General features: G+C 40.3%; 1 protein-coding gene across 8 annotated transcripts in view; it reads left to right on the top strand.

The window, feature by feature from the left end:
* Positions 1 to 19,338, top strand: part of SPHKAP (SPHK1 interactor, AKAP domain containing) — a 154,438-nt gene extending 135,100 nt beyond the window's left edge. For 3 of the 8 annotated variants that reach the window (XM_070618516.1, XM_008512936.2, XM_008512937.2), the window contains 5 exons: positions 3,463 to 3,648; positions 5,532 to 5,618; positions 7,788 to 7,840; positions 7,931 to 8,115; positions 17,468 to 19,338. In XM_070618516.1, coding sequence (XP_070474617.1) covers positions 3,463 to 3,648; positions 5,532 to 5,618; positions 7,788 to 7,840; positions 7,931 to 8,115; positions 17,468 to 17,611 — 655 coding nt within the window. In that variant the 3' untranslated portion in view covers positions 17,612 to 19,338. Of the gene's footprint in view, positions 1 to 3,462; positions 3,649 to 3,983; positions 4,210 to 5,531; positions 5,619 to 7,787; positions 7,841 to 7,930; positions 8,116 to 17,467 lie in introns of those variants that run through there. The other 5 variants (XM_070618519.1, XM_070618518.1, XM_008512938.2 and 2 more) reach the window with 2 other exon arrangements.
* The last annotated feature ends 2,076 nt before the right edge of the window (positions 19,339 to 21,414 follow it).

Here is a 21,414-nt window from a genome sequence, read left to right as displayed (position 1 = left end):
TGGGTTTTTGTATGTCTGTATCGGCTGGTCATGGGGATGCTCATTGGTAGAGGGCACGATTCCCTCCCTGATGGTAATTCACAGCGTGCACTGGAAGAAGCCAATATTCTCTACAGTCAGCCTGTAGTGGCCTAGAGAAGCAGTCTAGTAACCACTACACCAAGTTACTATGTTTTTCACTGTGAACCGAGAAATTTGCTCTTGCTTTTTGTTTGCAGCCGTTAATGTCCTTCTCTACTATACTTATTAGTTTTGATGGCCCTGTAGGTAGTGTTGGGAGAAAAGTTTCCATGAATATGTTCACGTTTCTGTATATTTGGCTTCCTGAGTAAGGTTCACTGGCACCTAAATTGAAGGATGATTGACTACTAACCCCAAAGATAGAGACTTCTAAAGACATTCAGAGGTTTATATTCCTAGAGCTATTTGTTTACATTCCAGGGTGGTGAAGCTGAGACCATCTCCTCCTCCGCTCTGCAGAGAAGGTTCGGATTTGTTTATAATGTAGAGCAAAGTCAGCCTCTTTGTCTCTCTCTCTCTCTCTCTGTGCTCCTATATGGACTCCAAGATTCATAATTTGTAGGTTCCTCTCTTATGGTGCAAACCTCACTAGAGTGTGGTGTGCAGTAAAGAGTTGGGGCATGAGGAACTGATGCAAGCTGCTATGTGAGTAAATAAGTGGTCTGATCCCTAAGCTAGAGCTCTCGTATTCACGTGTGTGTGAGTGAGTGCAGCTGTGTCAGGCAAATTAATGCAAAGTCAAGCCTATTAAGGATCTGCTGTCACCAAGTGTTGACAGCACAGCATGCTAGAAACTGCCACACCTCGATACCATGGTTATTCAGAATGCTGTTAGCTTGCAAGTAGTGTAACATCTTAGATCTTCTAATTTTGGACTTAATAGGTAGAGCTATCTAAATTGAGAGTATACGTCTAATTATGAAAGTAGACACTTTTAACAATAACATATTCATCTAAACAATATTTGATGTGTCCATAGCTCAGCTCCAAATATATAAAAATGTATAAAAATTCTTAATAATATATAGTATATACACAGATAGCTATGTATACTAGAGTGCAAACTAGGAAGCATCAAATGCTACCAAAAAAAATGGATAAATTGCTTTGACTATTCAAGAGAGATGGCCCTACCTGGGAAGATTAAGGACAGCTTCAGGGAGGTAGGAATGGTAAGAAGCATTGAGGGATAGTAAGAAGCAAAGATCAGGAAAGGGTGTTATTAGACTTATAAGTCCTAATGAAATTATATAATTTACAAATAAAGAATGATAGCAAACACTTGTTGGATACTTATATACCAGGCACTAAGTTAAATGCATTAATTATTATGATCTTATTTTCTAATTTATTTCTTCCATCTCATTAACGCATTATGATCTTATTTTCTAATTTATTTCTTTATATTTCTTAAAGAGGTTTATTAACTTGTCCAAGTTGAGAGGCCGGCCCAGTGGTGCAGTGGTTAAGTTCGCATATTCCGCTTCTCAGTGGCCCAGGGTTCGCTGGTTCGGATCCCGGGTGCGGACATGGCACCACTTGGCAAAACCCATGCTGTGGTAGGTGTCCCATGTATAAAGTAGAGGAAGATGGGCATGGATGTTAGCTCAGGGCCAGCCTTCCTCAGCAAAAAGAGGAGGATTGGCAGTAGTTAGTTCAGGGCTAATCTTCCTCAAAACAAATAATAAAAAAATAAAACTTGTCCAAGTTGAATGGGTGAAAGGTTGTGGAACTGGAATCTATAGGTAGTGGAACTGAAATTCAATCTACAGTTGAATAGGTGACAGGTGGTGGGACTGCAGGAACAGTGTTCAAAGCACTCTGGTCTCCAGCATGCAGTAGGAGCAGCAACAGGCAAAGACCAACAAGCAAGAAATCCCTGGAACGTTTGAGGAATGAGGAACAACAAGTAATTTTGTTTCCTAAGGAGTGACTCGATAGAGGCAGATAAAACTTGACAGGCAGGGAGGGCCATGAAGGGCAGAGGTTAGCTTCAGGGAGGTCTTGTAGGTTTTTGACAATCATGGTCAAAGACATGCCTTGGAAGCATTAATCTGGCATCAATGGGAAGAAGGTTTTGAGAGAAGAGGAATGGTTGGGGCTCAACTGTCAGGAGGTCAATACAATATAGTTCAGGCAAGAAGTGATGGTGCAATGCCCACCAGTCTCAAAATTTGAGGTCTAATGTCTGGTACCAACTCGTCGCAACCTTGGATAAGTCATTCGACCCCACTGAACTTCTACATCCTAATCTACAAGAAATCTCTGAGATTTCTTCCAAATCTAAAATTCTAGCACTTCAGAAGGACCTAAATTAAGACAATTCCATGAGCAGAGACAAAGATAAGTAGGTGAGAGTTACTTTAGAGATGGAACTGAAAGAACATGGCAACTGATTGAATGTAAAGAGCGAGAAGAAGAAGCCAGAAGACTGCAAGATTTATGCCCATTCAGAAAAGTCAATGGAAATAAAAACACAGGAAGAGGATGGGAGGGCAATTAGAGTGTGTTTTAGATGTATTGATTTTGAGATGTTAATGAGACATATTGAATATATTCAGAAGACCAGCCGTAAAAGAGCCCCAGAATCAGGAAGAGGGGTCCTGGCTGGAGTTCATATTTGAAAGCTATTTTCATAGGCAGGAGAGTAGATGAGATTGTTTAGGGACAGCCTGGAAAAGAGGGCAGTGAATCAATCAGAGCTAGCTATAGCGAAACTCAAATGAAAAAGAGAGAACCAGCTTCCAGAAAAGGAGTGTCTAGAGAGACAGAAATTCACGGGAGGCCAGGGAGGAAAGGCTTCAACGAGAAAGGCTGTCAGATCAAGGGTTAAATGTCTGGAGAGCTGCTTGATCTAAAAAAGCACGAATCTAGAAAAGTGGTGCTGATGTAGATCAGAGGTTTCAGGAAGGAGATGGTATAAAAAGGTGGCTGCAAGTGCAAAATATGTTTAGAGGCATTACTAGGCAAAATGACTTGGTAAACCACCAGAACTGAGGTGAGTACATGGTCCACTTGCATTAGAATCACCTGGAGTGGTTGTTTAAAATGCACATTTCTGGGCCTCCCTGCAGAACCACTGAATCATAATCTTTGGGGAGGATGCTCTTTGTATCTTCATTTTAAACACCACTGACCCACATTTATGTACATCACATTCTTATGTATACAGGCCATGTGTTTTTGAAATGAATGGAGGGAGTCCATTGAAAGACATCAATTAAAGAGATGGGAAAGCTGATGGAGAGTAATCCTGAAAAGGCAAAATGAGACCTAGGGCAACAGCAGAAGGATTAGCCTAAAATAAAGACTCCGCCTTTGTCCAAGGACATCCCGTTCACTATGGTGGAGATTCATTCTCAACAGAGTAGCCAGCGAGTTCCCCATGAAAAGTTCAGTCTTGGGCCACCACTCTTGGTAATAATATCTTGCCATTTACAGTGACAGCCTTGATGCCAGAGATGTGCCAGAGGCTGAAGTCTCAACAGAAGGCAGAGTACCAGATGAGTTCTCCAACCCTCCTGGCAGCAGTGCGGAGAGCACTGACAGCTGGTCCCAGCTTGCCAACGAGGAGGACAACCCAGACGACACAAGTAGTTTTCTGCAGCTCAGTGAGCAATCCATGAGGTACGTGCTCTTCACTTGACTTCCCTGGGAAACAGGTCTCAACACAGATTCCAGAAATGCATTTTAAATGGTTCTCTGCAAAGGGTGCCTAACAGAGAGAGCAAAAAGGAAAGCATCCACTCAGTCAAGTTGCCTGCCTGTTATGATTTGTGCTGAGAGGTATCTTAATATACACTTATGGCTCCAATTGCCTTGACCAATGTTAAAAGTCAGCTGTTTCTTTTCTGCAAGTCCCACCTAGTGCGTTCAATGGCAACAACTGTGAATTTTTTGATAGGAGCTGCTATTGCACCTGGTGTGTTTGATGCTTTCTTTCTGGTTCATTTGTATTTCAGATGCAACCCAGGCTGGGTTTACATGAGGCAAGTTTCCACACTGTGTTGTGTTGTTTGGCCTGACTGTCCCTGCCCTTTCTCTCCCCTGTCCTCTGTCCTGCTGCTCTGGAAAAGCTAGAGAGGAGCTAATGAGAGATCAGATTTGATTGGACTCCTGCCAATCGGAGACATAACTAAAAACTATCCCTCTGAGGTGAAAACTAGAAGAATCTCTATGTTTCTGCCCAAAGTCTTACTTAATGCTGGGCCAACAAGTCCACAGACTTTCCAGAAAGGCGGATTGGAAAATGAGATTCAGATGCTTCTGGGTGCATGGCTCTTTAAAGGTTTTATTTCTGGCAGTTCAGTCTGTTTAGATTTAGGAAAATATCACAATGTTAAACAATTGGTCTAAAATTCCAAAAACCAGTGAGAAATGTTTCAATATAGAGACAAAAACCAAAGAGATTTTGAAATTTGGACTTAGCAGCAGTTTATAAGGTTGATTGCCTCCAGTCTAATGTTTGCATCATCAAATTTTGGTAGGTGAATGTATTCAGTACCCCACACAAAACCCAAGACAGGAATTTGAAATTGAGGGAGTCTAATTGGTTACTCACGGTACTCCCAAGGGAAGTCTGTCCCATTACATGACATCGCAGCACCTACCCTTTGAAAACCTTAATTGGAAGAGAGATCCTTGGGAAATAGAGAAGGTGTGAGGAAACTCAGTGGGTTTGATGAAATTGACTGCATTCCATTTTGCAAGTACAAATAGAGCCTAAAAATTGGCTCAATTCTACTTTGTTTCAGTAAGTAAGTTCCAGGTTAATAACTAAACTGTATGTTGATTGTGCAACTTATGAAAATGAATTTTCATTTTTATTTCAATGCGTGATCCCTCCTTCTCCATGATACATAAGGCATTGGGTCTTCTCAGAGATTTTAAGATAAGGGAGCTGTAAACTTTGGCATTGCCCGGTTTTGTAATTATAAATTCTGTAGTCCTGTAGGGAAACATTGAGCCAGGTGCATACCCTATGGAATATCCCTCAGAAACATCCCCTTAAGAGCAAAGGGAGGGCATGCATCCACTGGCTTTTGTGAAACGCCAAGAAGCAGATAGACAAGCATTCCAGGATCTCTCCCAGGCAGCATTCTCAGAAGTATCTTCATCTCTATGGGTATACCCAAGGAGTCTCTTGCTGATATACAAAGATTATCACTGTAACTAGAATGAGGAAGAGACGAGTCATGCTGATTGTCACTCACAAGGTGTGATCCACCAGGTGTGACACAACTGCAGAAATTGGAAAACATTGATAATGATGATGGTGATGATGATGATGATGATGATGATGATGATGATGATTGGCTTGAGCCAAAAATGCCTTTTGTTGTGTTTCCCCTAATTTGGTCACAAATAAATATCAATTTAGGAGTCCTAGACACAGGCAACATTCTTCTGGGGACCAAAGGAAAGATCTCTTAGATCAATGGAACATCAGTGTTGGCAGTGTAGCCAGGTGATGGAGACTGGCATTAATATGTAAACTTTTGCTTTATCAGCAATGGCAACAGTAGTGCCACTAGCAGTCTTGGCATTATGGACCTGGACATTTATCAGGAAAGCATGCCATCTTCTCCCATGATTAAGTAAGTAGCCACCGAGATGCAGTGATTGTGAGACCGCTACTCCAATTTCATCCGGCAACCCATTTTGATCATTCAGGTTTTGCCCAACCACTGATTTCATCATATCTGTACTGCCGTGGTCCCCACGTGGTTCCATGTAGTTCTGGGTCACTAGTGCAAGAACTCAGGCTTAGAATAGCCCCATCCTACCACCACTTGCTTTCTGGATTTCAAATGTGCACCCTATGATATAATCATTTCAGATAAAGCTTATCCATATAATCAGAAATATATGTCGTTTTATCTAGTTGGATGCATAGAAGCAAAAATCCATTTAAATTGTACCATGCCAACCAATGAAGACTGTTGTTCAATAGCATATAGGGTGAATGGTTTTTCCTTTACTTGTAGACACCTGGGATTATCAGTACTAAATGTGTCTAAAACCATACGGTACCATGATAGAGATGTGTCATACCTACATAGTGACACTGCTCCCCACAATATGATGACCTAAAAGACCCTAACACTTAGAGAGATACAATATGTATTACATAAATATGGTGCAGAATGGGAGGGCAATGTGAGGTCAGGACTATATCTAGAATCTATTTATTCTGGAAAGTTAAGTAAGTTGAAATCTATTTTTGACCATTATGCCTTAGCTTTTTATTTGTAGATTTCTGAAATTTCAGAAAAAATGAAAATGAAGTACAGGACCAAAGTTGCTCCCTGACTGATTTCCTCAATGACTATCTATAGCTAAAGCATTTTAACTCACTATTTAATCAGGCACCCTGCCTCTGGGAGTATTCCTCAGTGATTGAAGGTTGCAACGCACCCTTTGTTGTTCTGCACAGCCATTTTCCACAAGTAGAGCTGAACCTACACATTATCTTTTTATTTTGTTCTTTTTTAAAAGAAGAACCCAAAAAGACCCAAAACAAAGAAAAGGACTACTTTGGGATGAATTTATTTTTCTCCTTCAGAAACATTTATTTAGCTACTTTTTCCACCTGTTTCCATGGAGAAAGCCTCCATGTATGAGCCTAGGACCCCAAAGACTACATGTTTTCAGGGAAAACCAAGACCACCGCCCATATCAGCACCATACAGATCCATAATAGCAGAAACTGTACCTACCATACATCATTTCACTCATATCACACACATAGAGATCTAGCAGAAAATCTAGACCCTTAGGAAATTGGCCATTCTTCTGCAAATAATTAGGTATGCATGAAAGAAGGACTATATTCTCTCTCAACATCAGAAATAAAATGGAATTTACCAGCCAGATCTTAGCAGTAGCGTAGAATATAAGGGGGAAAAGAAGACACATTTTTAAGAGCCCCTATACTTTAATTTCTAGACAAGACAAAAATATAGGCTTCCCAAGATGGGCACTTCCTTTCAGTTCTTGAGCCATATGTTCTCATTTTGGAAGCATTCACTGAGTCCTCCTACTATATATAAGGCTCCCTCGTAAGTGCTAACTATAAGAAAACACCTCAAATATTGAACATTCCCACATCTAACGAAATACTCCCTTCAGTTATGAGTCTTTTGTTCTAAACCAAGTCCCGATAAAAAGAAAGAAAAAGAAAAATTTCAAATAATTGAGATATTTTGTTGTACAATTTAAGTTCTGCAGTTCATTGTTTTTTCCCTTGTTTCAGACAAAAGAACTATACACATGCACAAAAATATTTTCCTCAACTAAAATGCAAGTTTGTGTTGCTATCATAGGAAAAAAATCATTGTGTCAAGGTGGAAGTATATGGTCCTTTAAATGACAAGTCAAATACAGAAGGATAAATCCTCAAATCAGAACTAGTTACCTACATAATCTCTCCTTGGCTGTTCAAACCTCTAAAGGTTTATGGAAAGGAGGTTGGGGAGAATGGAAGAATGCATCTCTCAGGGTTCCCCACACCAATTATCCCAACTAAAATGATGCAGTTTATCTAGCCTTTTTTTTTTAGAGAGAGATGGGATATTTCAGATCCAGTAGTCCTACATGAAAGCCACTTTGGTATTTCCCTAGTATTTCTTCATGCTACAAAAAATGATAACTATAGAATGAAACTTCAGAAGCTTTTAGATCAATAAGACCCATCACCTCATCTTCCATTTACAGCTTACTCTTCCTAAACGTTACCAACCATATACTGTTGTTTTCTCCCAAAGTGAATTAGTAGAAGAAAAGGAGATTCTTAAGGAACAGTCAGAACACATAGAGGGTAAGCCACGTTCCCATAATTTTGACACACAATTTGCCTGCAATCTCCCTCTGGAAAGCATAGTAAGGCTGTGGTTGTGTCCGTGTTCAGAATGTGCCTCTGGCATGCCAGTGGGAGCAGCCAGTCGCCAGGGGAGCCTGCTGGTGATCAACTTTGACCTGGAGCCAGAGTGTCCTGATGCTGAACTTCGAGCCACTCTACAGTGGATAGCTGCCTCTGAACTTGGGATCCCCACCATCTACTTTAAGAAATCTCAGGAAAACAGAATCGAAAAGGTATCACATTCTGTGTTTAGATATCAATAAAGCTTTGTGTTTTGATCACTGCTGGAAACTCAGTAAATACTCCGTTTTAATCTATTTGAATTTGAACTGTTTGTTCTTGACTTTTTCACCTTAAAATTGTGCTAGAACTTTGAAACCTTCCACTTGCATAAATATAATCATGATTACTGTTTCTTTGACCTTCCATTTGTCTCAGCCAGTTGGTGACAATGAGAAAGTAATTGAGGAGATGGGAACTTTTTCAAGGAGTCTATTATTTTTTCCATGTTTGCTTGCTCTGGAACCAGCCTCTGTATCAACACTCATTTAAATAAAAGGTAGAAGGAAAGGCTTGATATATCCTAGAAACCAAAGTGAGGCCACATTGATGTTTAAAACAGACTGAGGCATGGTGTCCAAGCAAAGGCATTTTTAATTCCCTACTGAACAGGTTTGCATTATGCAAACTTTCTCATAGTCATTCTCCACCCACCAGAAATATAAAGTTAGGGAATAGATGTTTGGCCAACATCAAAATTAATAGCAGCTATCACTCAATTCCATATCTCTAAGACCTGCCACTAACTGTTGCAGAATCTCAATTAAGATTAAAGCACAAATCCATCTGTCAATGTCTTCAAGCTCAATTTTCCATCATTTAAGTGTATGCTCCTTTGAAAACAATTCAAATTAATAATAATGTTGCTATATTAGTTTTCTATTGCTGAGTAGCAAACTGCCACAAGTTGACTGATTTAAAACAACCACCCCAGCTCTGTTGTCAGAAGTTTGGATGAATGCTGCTGTACTTTCCACTCAAGGACTTAAAAGGCACAAATAAAGACATCGCTCTGGGTGGGCACTTGTCTGGAAACTATGGGGAAGAGTAAACTTCTGCGTTTGTTTGGTTCCTTGTCCTAATTCAGTTCCTGGTCGGTGTAGGACTGAGGGCCCCATTTCCTGGCTGGCTATCAGCTGAGGGCAACTCTCAGCCTCTAAAGCTGCCTACATTCCTTGTCATGTGGCCTCCTCCATGTTCTCCTGCTGTCAGTCTCTGTTACTCCTTCTGCCACCAGCCAGAGCAAACTCTCTGCTTTTCAAGGGTTCTTGGGATTAGATTAGGTTCACCAGCTAGCTTCCCTTTTAACTCAAAATTAACCAAAGAATCCCCTTTGCCACGTGAGATAACATAAGGGCATAATTATCTCATCCTATTCATGGTACTGAGGATTAGGGAAGAAAATCTTGGGAGCCATTTTAGGATCCTTCCTATCACCTCCACTATGCATTTTTAAAATATCGTATTGTCACAAAGTACTTCCATGTACTCATTGTACTTGTTTCTCAACAAGCCTGTGAGAAGAGCAGAATGGAGACTGTTCCTTTTTCACTAATGAGCAAGTCAGGACCCCGAGAGTCTGGTCTGCGAGAGAGTTCTCAGATAGTGATGGCTGAGCCCAATACTGAAACCCCTCTTTCTCCACAAATACCTTTCAACAGAGTGTGTCTCTCAAGATAAATTGCTTTGGAGTTACAATCTGGATTTTTTTTTTAATCGAGTAATTGCATTTTAATTCTCACTGCCAAAATCTAGCAGCCTGAAATAAAAGACTTTTTACCATCTTTTTTTTTTAAAGATTCACACCTGAGCTAACAACTGTTGCCAATATTTTTTTTTTCTTCCTGCTTTTTCTCCCCAAATCCCCCTGGTACATAGTTGTATATATCTTTAGTTGTGGGTCTTTCTAGTTGTGGCATGTGGGACCCCACTTCAACATGGCCTGATGAGCGGTGCCATGTCCACACCCAGGATCCAAACCGGTGAAACCCTGGGACACCGAAGCAGAGCGTGCAAACTTAACCACTCAGCCACGGGGCCAGCCCCGATATTTTACCATCTTGCCCACGCACATAGTAATTAGAACAGCTTCCCCACCTCTGCATCACCAGCCAGTGGGATTGGCTACTGAAAAAAATTGAGAAAGAGATCTAATTTACTTTCTGTGCCCTTTCTCACTTCAGCCTCTCTCTCTAAGCAGTAATTTCTATTTCTCTTCATGCCTAAGACTGCCTACAGTTCTAAGCCATCTGAATCTAGATACTAGCCTCTCCTTGTCACACCTTTGTTTGCAAGGTGATGAGTGGTTCACTATTTGATAAATTCTCCTCCCACCTTACCACCCAGCCTGCCCGTGCAAAGAGTAGAGTGAAATAGCCCTCTTGCTATACCCAATCCCAAAGATCCCCTGCCACTGGGGAGGAGAACAAGAACACTCTCGGGCGGAGTACATTCTCAGATTCCTGGAAAAACTGGTTTTCAGCTTTATTTCCAGAGCATTACATGGTACATTTTCAGATGATCTCTTAATGAGGTAGATTTTTATACAATCCGCCATTTTGAAGAAACAGCTTAATACTCTGTGCGAGTACATATCTCACAAATCTCCATTGGGTGAAAAGACAAGGGGGGTGTCACTAACATCTAGATTATGTAAATCATGCCCTGACTTGATATTTATTTATCCTCACTGATTTTCAATTCTTAAAGAGGATACCTGTCTTTGCTCAAAGCTATTTTTCTGAGAAAGTAAACGTTCCACTAGTGTTATCAAGAAAAACATTAAATAATGTTTCATGCATTCAATTTAGCATCAACTCAAGGAGCTTGTTTCTAAGTAACGGAATTTTAGGGACTAAATCTTCTCATTTTTTTTTCAGAGTCAGTTAAGGTTCTCTGCACATAGTGGCTTCTCCAGAAATGGACACTTTTTGTTGTCTGAGACAACATTGGTTATGTAAAGCAAACCCTTAAGCAAGAGTTTGATATCCTTTCTTTTATCAATAGTGCATTGGAGACCTCATTCTGATTGTTTTTTTAAATAGCTAGGTAGTTAAGTGGCCATTTTCAAGTGGCCTCCCACCAAGGCCGTGTCACACAAGAGCAACCGTGTCTCATTAGCTACTCATCAGCTTGGAGAAGGTTGAAAAAAGGTTCTGTTAAGTTCAGAAATGTCATTTTCCCACCATCACTAGAGCATTAAACACCATCCACAGGTATATACCCTGATTCCCAATCTGTGTGAATTCTGCATTTTTTTGGATAGATTAATTTAGTTAACATGTGTCCCTTTATGGTTTTCCCAGCTCATTAACCCTCCTGCATTGTGAAAATATAGGCATGAACTAAAGGGGGAGAGGAGATCATGAATGGATACTGAAGCAGCTCATCTTTCCCACCACTGCCCATGAACTTGGCCTTGGAGCTGGAGGGCGCTGAAAGTCAGCTTATAATGAATTCCAGCCCTACTTCAACTCCAAAGGCAGATTCCAAACATTCTGGGTGCCCAATGTACTGTCACTCCTCTCTGATAAATGGCACTTTTATTTTCAAGCTTTCTCTTTCATGGTTTATTCTAATCATTAAAGGGCTAAGTTCACTTGAAAGTTGTACACTCAGAACATTCATCAAACGTTTGTTGAGCAAGTGCAACATGCCAGGCACTGTTTGAGGCTCTGGGGATACAGGAACAAAAGAGATAAAATTTCCTACCCTTTTGGAATTTACATTCCAGTTCAAGAGAGACTCAAAGTAGGGATAACATAAAGCAAGAGAGGCTCAGGTTGTAAAGAGCAAACTTGAAATACAGTAGGAACTTATTCTGGACCAGGGAGATGAGAAACACACTGAAAACAGTATTTATCACATCTCGACTATAAGCCAAAAGCACAGAATCACCTGGGACACTTATTTACAATTCATATTCCTTGGGCCCTTCTGGGCCCTGATCACTTCCTAGGAGTGGGGCCCAGAAATATACATTTTGAACAGCTTCCCTCGAGTGAAGTGATTCTGATGAGCAGTAGAGTTTGAGACCCCTTTCCATAAGAAACATCCTGAAGGAGTGGCAGAATTTGAGGTGGCCTTTAAACACACTAAATTCCAGGGGAAAGATTGCTGGGAATCCTACCACCTGATGATCTAAAACAGTTTGTAAATGTAATTCACAAGGACCCTAGTTTTAAGTATGCTTTTTTTTTTTTTGGTAAGAAGATTGGCGCTGAGCTAACATCTGTTGCCAATCTTCCTCTTCGTTTTTTTTTCCTCTCCCCAAAGTCCCAGTATACTAGTTGTAGGTCATTCTAGTTTTTCTATGTGGGATGCCACCACAGCATGGCTTGATGAGTGGTGTGCTAGGTCTGTACCCAGGATTCAAATCGGCAAACCCTGGACCGCTGAAGCGGAGCACACAAGCTTAACCACTCAGCCACAGGGCCAGCCCCCTTTAATTTAATTTAATTTTATTTTATTTTAAGATTGGCACCTGAGCTAACATCTGTTGCCAGCCTTTTTCTTCTTCTTCTTCTTCTTCTTCTCCTCCTCCTCCTCTTCCTCCCCCTCCTCCTCCTCCTCCTTCTCCCCAAAGCCCCCCATACATAGTCGTATATTCTACTTGCAAGTATTCTAGTTGTGCTTTGTGGGACGCCACCTCAGCATGGCGTGATGAGCAGTGCCTTGTCCCTGCCCAGGATCCAAACCAGTGAAAACTTGATCCACCAAAGTGGAGCGCGTGAGCTTAACCACTCAGCCAGGGGTCTTCTCTGCCCCCCCCCACCCCCACTTAATTTTAAACTATGTAATTCAAGGTGAAAAAAAATCATGAAAGCAAGTGGTTAAAAGAAATGACATCAATTGGCTGGTTTTCTTGCTTTGGGGATCCGAAGCATGATTGCTCTCCAGCTCTTTGTCTTCTGTTTAAATTCAGCGAGCTTCTGTGAGCTAGAGTGAGCTGCTGACTGGCCTCGCTGTAAATCGGGTGCCTTTCTAATCTTTAGGCCTGCTTTGAGAATTACTTCCTTTTCTTGGAGGTGGTGTATAGAACAGAGGAGAGGAAACAGATGTATGTGTACCTTCCTAAGAAAGAGGCGGCAGAAGAGAAGTAACCTCACCTCTAATTCCTTATTCCATTCTACCTGCAAAGTAGTAGATGGAGAATAAGAGAGAAAATGTTAATGATATTGACTGTTAACCTAACTTCCAAAAATACCACACTTGAAGTCTCAGTTTTGAAGAAATACATAACAAAGCAAAGAAAAATAAGGAAGAATTAAATGCTGTCTTAGTCAGCTCAGCTGCTAAAGCAAAATACCATAGACTGAATGGCTAAAATGACAGACAGTTATTTCTCATGGTTCTGGAGGCTGGGAAGTGCAAGATCAAGGTGCCAGCAGATTCAGTTCCTGGTGAGGACTCTCTTCCTTCCTGTGTCCTCACACGGCAGAGAGAGAGAGCTCTGGTGTCTCTTCCTATTCTTATAATGGCATGAATCCTACCATGGGAGCCCCATCCTCATGACCTCATCTAAATCTAATTATCTCCCAAAGGTCCCACCTCCCAATAACATCACATCAGGGGTTAGAGCTTCAACATATGAATTTGGAGGGACACAAATGTTCAGTCCTTAATAAATATTAAGTCCCTTCATTTGTAAATGTAAGAAACTGTCTTGAACTGAATTCCTTAGTCATGGTTCTCAAATTTACTGTGTGCCAGAATCATCTGGGGAGATTTTATAGACCCTGATGCTCTGGCTAATTAAATCAGAATCTTCTCTTGGGATGACGCTCAGGCTTTGGGGTTTTCTAAAGGTCCCTGGTGGTTCCAGAGTGCAGCCAAGGCTGAGAATCACAGTTCTACAGTCCATAATTGCAGGCACAATATAAAGACCAACTCATTTGTTCTTAATGAAATGGAATTTTGCCTTGCAGTAAAAGATGGTAGCTCCTTTCAGAAATTTAAGTTGAATGTTTCAAAAGAACCACACAGTTTGCAACAACTCCCATAGATTCTACCACATGATTTTGCAAACAATTAATCTAATTTAGTAAATGCACCTGAGAATATAAAAGCCACCTACAATATGATGTTTTTTGCAAATGAGTCTACTAATCATATACCATCCCAGAATGTAAATTCTTTAGTCCTAAGACAAAACATCTGCTCAAGGAAATACCAACTATGACATGGGAGGGGAACCTAATTATTATTGATGGTGAAATGGCAGGAAATGAAAAACTTAGATTGTTATTTTTCAATGCATTGGAAAGAAAAACCCAGATCCCCGACATACTAAAGCTGATTATGGAATTACCAAGGCAATACCATGAATAGGTACAATGAAAAAATCTAGGCCTAGCTGCTAAGTAGATCGTGGTTTTAGAAGGCTATAGGAATAAGCTGGAAATGTCATTGTCTGGCTTCTTCACAATCTTAGCTTCATTTTTATCTAGAAACTTTTGTAAATGAAGGAAGAAAAAGTGTGAGACCTTTCTGCTCATCAGCTTCGCAGATGTTTCAAGGTCTCGATGTCTGAGATTAAGTCATCGCAGTCTCAGAGCAGGCTATCTTTAGGGGCCAGATCATTTTGAAAAGCTGCCTTATTGGGATACCAGCCTTGGATTTAGAAATCATGAGATGGAATAGCCTGTGACCATGCCACAAACTGCCGACTGAGTGACCCAGCTGGTAGGGCATTTTGACAAGTGTGGGTCAGTCAACAAGATCCTGTGATCATCACCACAGGGGGAGACCCTCCGGTAGTAGGCCCAAAATAGACAGAAAGAAGCTGGTATGGGGCTTCCAGAAAGGTCTGAGGCAGAGAGCCTTCTGGGAAGGTTTAGCAAATATTGGTATTTTCCCCAGAGCTTTGATTCTGTCTTAGAGTAATGACTCAGAGATAAAAGTTGGGAATAATGTGGTGACCCAGTGAGCCAGGATTTATAGAAAGAAGCAAGAAAGGAGATAAGGGTAATTTTATATTTCTGTGTACTTTATGTTGATTACATCTTTATAAGACACGTTAAGGGCCTGGAGACACACTCAAGAGATGAGTGTGGCCTAAGGCCATTGGTGACTCTTAAGGGAAATATTGAAGAGAAGTCAATGACATGAATCTCTCTCAGTAAGACCACAGAAACTTGATGTTCAAGGCTTCTCCACCAAGAACACTTATTTTCTAGACTTCCAGTAGGAGCTAGAAAAGTCTCATTAATTGAATCATACGAAGTCAGCCTAGCCTTTTTCTCCTTTTCTCTGAGGCATCATGTTTTTGCCACTCTGTCCAGTAGAACACGCCTTGAATCTTTCATACACACCAAGATATAAGTAACAGCTCACAAAATTTTTTTATGCATCTCCATAACTTGCTAATAGCCACCTGAAATGTTCCCCTTTCTGAGGGTATTTGCATTTTAAGCAACACTTTAACCTAGAGGATTAAGCTCTCTAAAGTTTCAGGAATCTGACAGACAGAAAGCCAGATAGAATTGTGAGGGGTCCTAGACAACTAATAGTCTCTGAAATTCTATCATGGGACTGATGGAGCTGAAAGGAGCTAACCTTCCATTGCTGTTGTAGTGAGCAGTGAAGAGAGGTCTTGGGTATCCCACCCCAACAACATACACACCCACTCTCAGTCCTAGTGTGATGAGACATGTGCCCCATGACCAGCTTTTACTTTGCTCCTTGCCCACTACCACTGCCCCAGTCTAGGCTCTGTTCAGCCTTTGCCTAGATCCGTAGCCTCCAACCATTTTTGTGGAGCATCCTATAGATAGAAAATTATTGAGTAGGCAGCCCCAAGGTATGCATTTTTAAAAATTACGTATGTGCAAATATATTACATAAAACTCAAGAATGAATATTTAGACAAGGTTCATCCTCAATGATTCTGGACATCACTCCATATTTCAAATAGTCTTCTTGATCATTTTGAATGTCTGTGACTCACCTGGTCATTCATTCGTTCTGTCATTCAGCCAATATTTACTGAGCATGGATTAGGTTTAGGCGCAAGATATTAAAAGATGGCTAAGAAGTTGTCCTTTCCTGGAAGATTACCATCTATAACATAGTTGCCATTGGCCTCCCATCTGTTTCTTTGTTTATATCATCCTAAAACTCTTTGAGATAATGCTTATGTTTCCATACCTTAAAAGTTAAGTATTTCACTTTCCAGCCTAGAAAACTGCTTTATTCTGATTAAGGCAACACAAGGCAAGTGAGTACAATAAGGCGCTGGATTCTGTAACTGTGCAAATAGTTGGTGCCATCAAATCTGGAAGAAAAAACATAATTTAATAGTAGCGTTCTATAAGACAACTTCTTGAATTTGTCAATTGAAATGAATTAGCAAATTCAAAACTGGAGAGAGAGGAAGAGACCAGAAGGAAATTAGCATTCCAATTTCTGGCTGATCACGAAAGTCTGACCAAATGTAGTAAGAGCAGAGCAAAGAAATTCTAGAAGGAAACATTGAACAAATAGTAACTAAACCACAACGTTCATCTTTTTTTAACAAATTGGTCTTTCTTCCTCATAAAACTATACCAGATTTTCAACCTATCCTTTCTCCCAGAGTTCCAAATAAAAATCAATGCTGTATTCTCCTACCTCCAAAATGCAAGAGCATTGGTCTGGAATGTGAGAAGATCATACATCCTGCTGCCAACTTTTCATCTCCCAAGCTCTCAATTTTTTGATCTGTAAATGCCTACTTCACGGGGTTGTTGACAAAATTGAATGAGATTACTTGCATGAAAGTATTTCCTAGAGATTTTGGCTCTTAATAATCGTTACTTTTTTAAAAAAGTATCTAAGGAGTTTGAGAGGCCTTCATGCTGGGCTTCATCCCACAATTTCACAAAAGAATGATCTATAATGATTTCCCCATCTTCCTATGCTCCAGCTCAGAATTCACCTGCAGTAAAAACTTTCTAAGTTGTGGCCAGTTGAAGCCGGTACCAATAACCACATGACAAATCGAGGTGATTCCTCCAGCTTTCCTTTTCCTGTTGCAAAGGAAAGCAAACATCTCTTGAAACTTGATGATGAGAGAATGGACTTTTCAAGATAGAGTGAGGAACCAGTAGGTGTCCCTACGCAAAATGTAAGCACTTGATTTGTTTGGCCTAAATGTATACATCCGATGAGAGATTCTTTGTGACACAGATACAAGGGACTGGAAGCCATGCTATGCAGTCCTGTCAGAGAGCGTGTAACCCAGAGAAAAGCAGACCTGAGGAAACTCTTCAAATATCTAAAAGACAGACTCTTGAAAGAATTCCATCTAGTCTCCCACTATCAATGGGTGGCAACTGCTGTGAGGAAAATTCCGGTTCAGTTGAAAGAACTCTCTAATAATCTGAACTGTCTAAAAAGAAAACAGACTGTCCTGGAAAATACTCCCCTGTCACTAGAGATATTCAAAAATAGCCTGGAGAGCCGTTGGCTTTGGAAGAACGGTTGAATGAGATGACTTTGAGGATCCTCTGTGATACATGAGCCCTAACTCTGTGCTTTATTTAGTTTCTAGATGTCGTGCGGCTAGTTCATCAGAAGTCCTGGAAAGTGGGAGATATCTTTCACGCAGTTGTTCAGTACTGCAAAATGCATGAAGAGCGGAAGGATGGGACCCCGAGTCTCTTTGACTGGCTCTTGGAACTGGGATAAAGCAGCTATGTCCCATAGAGTCTGCCTTTCCTTTATTCCAGTTTAGATTACTGTGGTTTGTTCTGAATGCTCTAAATTTTCTTAAAACATCACATCACATTAGCAGAGCCGCAGAAAAATCTGCTGTTCAAGTCTACTGCACGTGGAATAAATCTGAGGAAAAGCAAAATGTAGATCTGTACAAATCAATACAGCCTGTGGGTGAGTTCAAAAGAGCTTGATTTAGAATGACTTGAAAAGCATAAATTTTAATGGGCCCCAAATTAAAAGCTTATAACTAGGCCCAAACTCCAGGAAAGGTCCACTTGCATATTTTTAATAGGATAAAATAATATGTAATGACTCTATGTGAATCAACTGGAAACAAAGTCACTGGTCAAAATAGTTTTGTAAACTATACTGTAACCTTTATTTTACTTTTTTGAGGACATTAAGAAGCTGTCAGCCCAGGTAAACACTTAAGATATGGTGAGAAATTTCCAGAACTTTGATATAAAAGATTTCTACTTTCAGACCAATATCAGTGGATATTAACAGAAATGCAAGAGAACACCAATGTCCTCTACTGAGATTATTTCATTTATTTACTGCAACCCACTGATAAATATTCCACATCTCCCCAACAGTATCTGTGTCCTTAGCTAACCAGAAAACTATTGGTGTTCAGCTAAGAGAGAGAAAGATTGAAGATTGTCTTGTTTGCCTTTCTGTATTACTTGAGTAACAAGACTACAGAATTCTTACCCTACGGGAAAGCTTTCTTGCAAAAAAAGTCTTTTGAGATAAAATCTGCTTGTGTATTAAAGTATATAAAATATAAACTTTCATTTTATTTTTATTGTAAATTACGAAGAGATTGTTATCTTAGATAATATATTGAGTTAGCCTAGAGGTTCATAAAATATGAAGAGCTTGTTGTGTTAAGTCATATATTGACACCAGCTCAGTGGTTTCATTATAAATTTGTTGGTATCTGTATGGCAGACCTGCTATTGAGATATTTATAATGTCAGACGCAGGATTTGACATAATCGTTTGGGATCATAGACTTTTCCTGATTTAAATATATTGGCATTTAATTTGGGGGAAAGAAACCCTATCACATTTAAGTAGTTTAGTAAGAAAGATTTACTCTTTTGAAAAATAAAGCTATCTAAATTCTCCCTAAGAAGTCTTCTATCCCTTCAACTAAAGAAGCCACACTGGCTTTTGTTTTCTTGGTCAAAGAAGGTATTTATTAAAGATTTCCTGAAATGCTATGCTTTTACACTATTTTTAGAGATTATGAAGTAATTTTAAATGTGAACATGGTCCCATGCCATCAGTGCTGGCCTTATGTGAAATCCACACCTTGAAATGTCAAGAAAGCTTCCTTGTAAGCCATACTTCCCTTGCCACGACCCACCCCAGGAATCTCTTCCAGTACTCATTAGGCATTTATAAAAAATAATCCAAATTTAGGTTGTATGATTAATTTTGTGCATTAACCAAATGTCAAATTTTAAAATTTATCCATCATCTCAAACGGAAAGTTCTTTGTGCTTCTAAATGGAAAAGGGTATATTTATTTTTTAAATAATCCCAGAATATCGTGTGTAGACTTTTGTTGTGCTCAAATGAATGTTTACTTATCCTACAAAGCACAAATACTGGATTGTAACCATGTGATGAAGTTATATATGTTGTATCTAATGTTGCACACTAATCAATAAATTTTTGTTGCCAAACTGTTGATCATTTTTTTCTCTAAGACCTTAAGTGCCTCATAGAAAAGATAGCCACAATGTGATTGGGTAAAGGTAGATATATCCCTTAGACAAGTGTTGCTGTCCCACTTTCAATTTTTAAATAACAGATGTTCTTTGACTAAATATGTTAGGATCAGTAATATTTATGTAAATCAGCCCTGTTGGTATGTGGGGCTGGATAATTCTTTGTTGCAGGGGGCTGTCCTGTGTATTGTAGGATGTTTAGCACCCTCCTTGCCTCCTACCCACTAGATGCCAGTAAGCACCTCCTCCCAATTATGACAACCAGAAGTGTCTCCCAACATCACCCAATGTCCCCTAGGGAACAAAATCACTGGTTGAGGACCACTGGTGAAAATAATGCATTGAAGGGGCAGAGCCTGAGGCTCTAGGAGGTGTTAGGGTAAAGCAGGAGCCTGTATCCCCTAGTCTGGGGAATCCCAGTAGGAACTTGAAAATCTGGCATTCTCTCCCCGACCCTCCCAAAGTTTATGAGCTGTAGACTTTACAGTAAGTCTTGGGGACAGGAGAAAGACATACAAGACAAGCAAGGAGTCTATAAGGGTAAACCAACCTAGACACAAGTAAACAAAAGGCAAACTCACCAGGCTAAGAAGTAAATAAATCAGTGCTCTATGAATTCAGGAAATAAGTTGTTAGAATTTTTGCAAATACGGTATTGAGAGTCCTGGGCAGTTTATTTTATTCACTAATAAGAAGGCAAGAATATGCTTACATAAAGAATTCTCCAGTCAGCCAGAGGATAATGTCAAGTAAAAATAAACTCTGGACATTGGCAAGGAGAGATTTTATTTAAAAAGATTACTATAAGAAGTGGAAAGGGGCTGTCACAATGGGAAGTAGGAGTGGAGACTATTGCACTGGCAATAACACTCCAAACATGAGTTCTGCAAATGTCTCAAGAGTTAGAAAGAGGAGCAAACAAGATTGGAAAGAACCAGGTGGCAAGAGTGGGATGGACAAGGGGCTGGCCCTGTTGCTGAGTGGTTACGTTGGCGCGCTCCGCTGCAGGCGGCCCAGTGTTTCGTTGGTTTGAATCCTGGGTGCAGACATGGCACTGCTCATCAAACCACCCTGAGGCAGCGTCCCACGTGCCACAACTAGAAGGACCCACAATGAAGAATATACAACTATGTACCGGGGGGCTTTGGGGAGAAAAAGGAAAAAAATAAAATCTTTAAAAAAAAATAGAGTGGGATGGACAAGAGGAGCCAGTGGAGGTGGCATGATGGGACAGTAGGTTAAAGGACATTTTATTCTGTGCTCAGCCTGTTCTCTGGAGGAACTCCTTAAGGAGGGGCTGTGTCTACTTCAGGCTGAACAGGGGTTGAAGTTCAGGGAGAAAGGAGAGAAGATTAACTAAAATTTGGTTAACACCCACTTTTTTCCAGTTGATAATGGATACAAACAGTTGAGCTAATTATTTATGAGGCATAGAATGGGAATTTGGAGGGTCCTTGTCAGAGTAAACAAGGGAGGCATCCAAGAGTCCAAGATTCAGAGCTTAGCTCCTGGAAGCCAGCCAGAGGAAAGTCCTGAAAACAGGCGTCTTTTAGGAATGTGCAGGGTTTGAGCAACCCAGGTGTCCTGAGTTAACCCTTTCCCACATAAGCACTTATCACCATCTTCCTTCTTGCGTGCTCAGTTGAATACACGTGTCTCTGTCAATGATTGTAAGCTTTCTGAGGATGGATCCATCTTTTACTTATCTGTGGATTCTGCCGTAGTCCCTAGCACCATGACTTGTCCACAGCCGATGTCAAATTGGACTGGTAAAACTAATGGGCCTTGGATAACTGAGGCTTTGGTTTATCTAATGATGTTCCACCATCAATTATAGAAGCACCATTTTACTTGAATGTTCTTCTTAGCTTGCCAGAGGCGGTTACCTGGTATATCAAGATTTTGATATACCAAAATTCTCAAGATTTTTTATGAAATTAATTTTGGATTTATGCAAGCGAAACTTTCTATAAAAATTTGCCCTTTATTTTAGTTCCATAAAAATGTTTGACTGCAGAACTGAGAATGTTT

The sequence above is a fragment of the Equus przewalskii genome, chromosome 5, assembly GCF_037783145.1.
Source record: "Equus przewalskii isolate Varuska chromosome 5, EquPr2, whole genome shotgun sequence".
Lineage (NCBI taxonomy): Eukaryota > Metazoa > Chordata > Mammalia > Perissodactyla > Equidae > Equus > Equus przewalskii.
This window is presented reverse-complemented; position numbering and strand designations above follow the sequence as displayed.